The sequence below is a fragment of the Plasmodium cynomolgi genome, chromosome 14 (assembly GCF_000321355.1).
Source record: "Plasmodium cynomolgi strain B DNA, chromosome 14, whole genome shotgun sequence".
In the NCBI taxonomy this organism is placed as follows: Eukaryota; Apicomplexa; class Aconoidasida; order Haemosporida; family Plasmodiidae; genus Plasmodium; species Plasmodium cynomolgi.
In genome coordinates, this window is record NC_020407.1 from 1,547,372 (window position 1) to 1,548,297 (window position 926).

At 40.2% G+C, this 926-nt stretch overlaps 1 protein-coding gene across 1 annotated transcript in view; it reads right to left on the reverse strand.

Moving 5' to 3' along the window:
* Positions 1–268, reverse strand: part of PCYB_144500 (hypothetical protein) — a gene marked incomplete at both ends in the record, with an annotated part of 1,904 nt that extends 1,636 nt beyond the window's left edge. The window contains one exon of the mRNA XM_004224921.1: positions 235–268. Within this exon, the coding sequence (XP_004224969.1) occupies positions 235–268 (34 nt within the window). The remainder of the gene's footprint in view (positions 1–234) is intronic.
* Positions 269–926: the final 658 nt, after the last annotated feature.

The window sequence follows — 926 nt, forward strand, 5'->3', positions numbered from 1 at the left end:
TTTTTTTTTTTTTTTTTTTGAGATACAAAATGAGCAAGTGGTAGGTATGTGAAGGGGAGAGCCGTTTCTTTTTTTTTTTTTTTGGTGTGTGTGTGGTAGCTCTATCTGTCTGTTGGGGGAACCTATGGGGGTAAACACGCTTTCCTGTACGTACACAACGTGTTAGCAGGTGTATGTGTAATATTGGGGCAAATTCTGTGCTTCCTCCGCCTCACCCCTTTATTAGCTACATACTTGTGACTTCCCAAAAGGGGATGCCACGTGACATTTGTACTTCCCCAATCATGAAACGATATTGGTGCATCTGGGAAAACTCCACCGAGGATATAGCTATACGTATACATGCGTACACATTTGCGCCCCTGTAGCTCTCAGCGAAATTGCCAAAAATATTTTTTTTGTCATAAGGCAGAACGGTTCCTTTTTTTACCCCTTCCGTTTTTTTTTTTTTCTTCAACGTTTAAGTAATAGAGGGAAAAATATATCTCTTTACAATTTTTATGAGGAATAAGTTTTAATTATTCTCAAAATGGGGAACTGAAAAGAGCTGCGCCTTATAAATGGGTAAAAGGAGTAAAGAAAGGAGAAACAGGAACAAGGAATGGCTCGGGAGGATGAACAGCGGGAAAAAATTACACACACATGTGTACATGTGCATGCCATCAACTCCGGGAAAGCAAAAACAGAAATGAAGAGAAAAACTTCACAATTTGAATTAGAGTAAACTCGGTGTGGAAGGAACGGAGAGTGTAAAATTGTGTTTTTTTTTTTTTTCCCACATGTACATATCTGTACGTCTTTCCTTTCAATGTATGAACTGGTATGCAAAAGGGTGGGGCGAAAGATTGATAGGCAGCTGTTTCTGTGGGGCAAATTATTACCCCCCAAATGAGCCTCTACCCCAATGATCGCTTCCCCAATGCGCC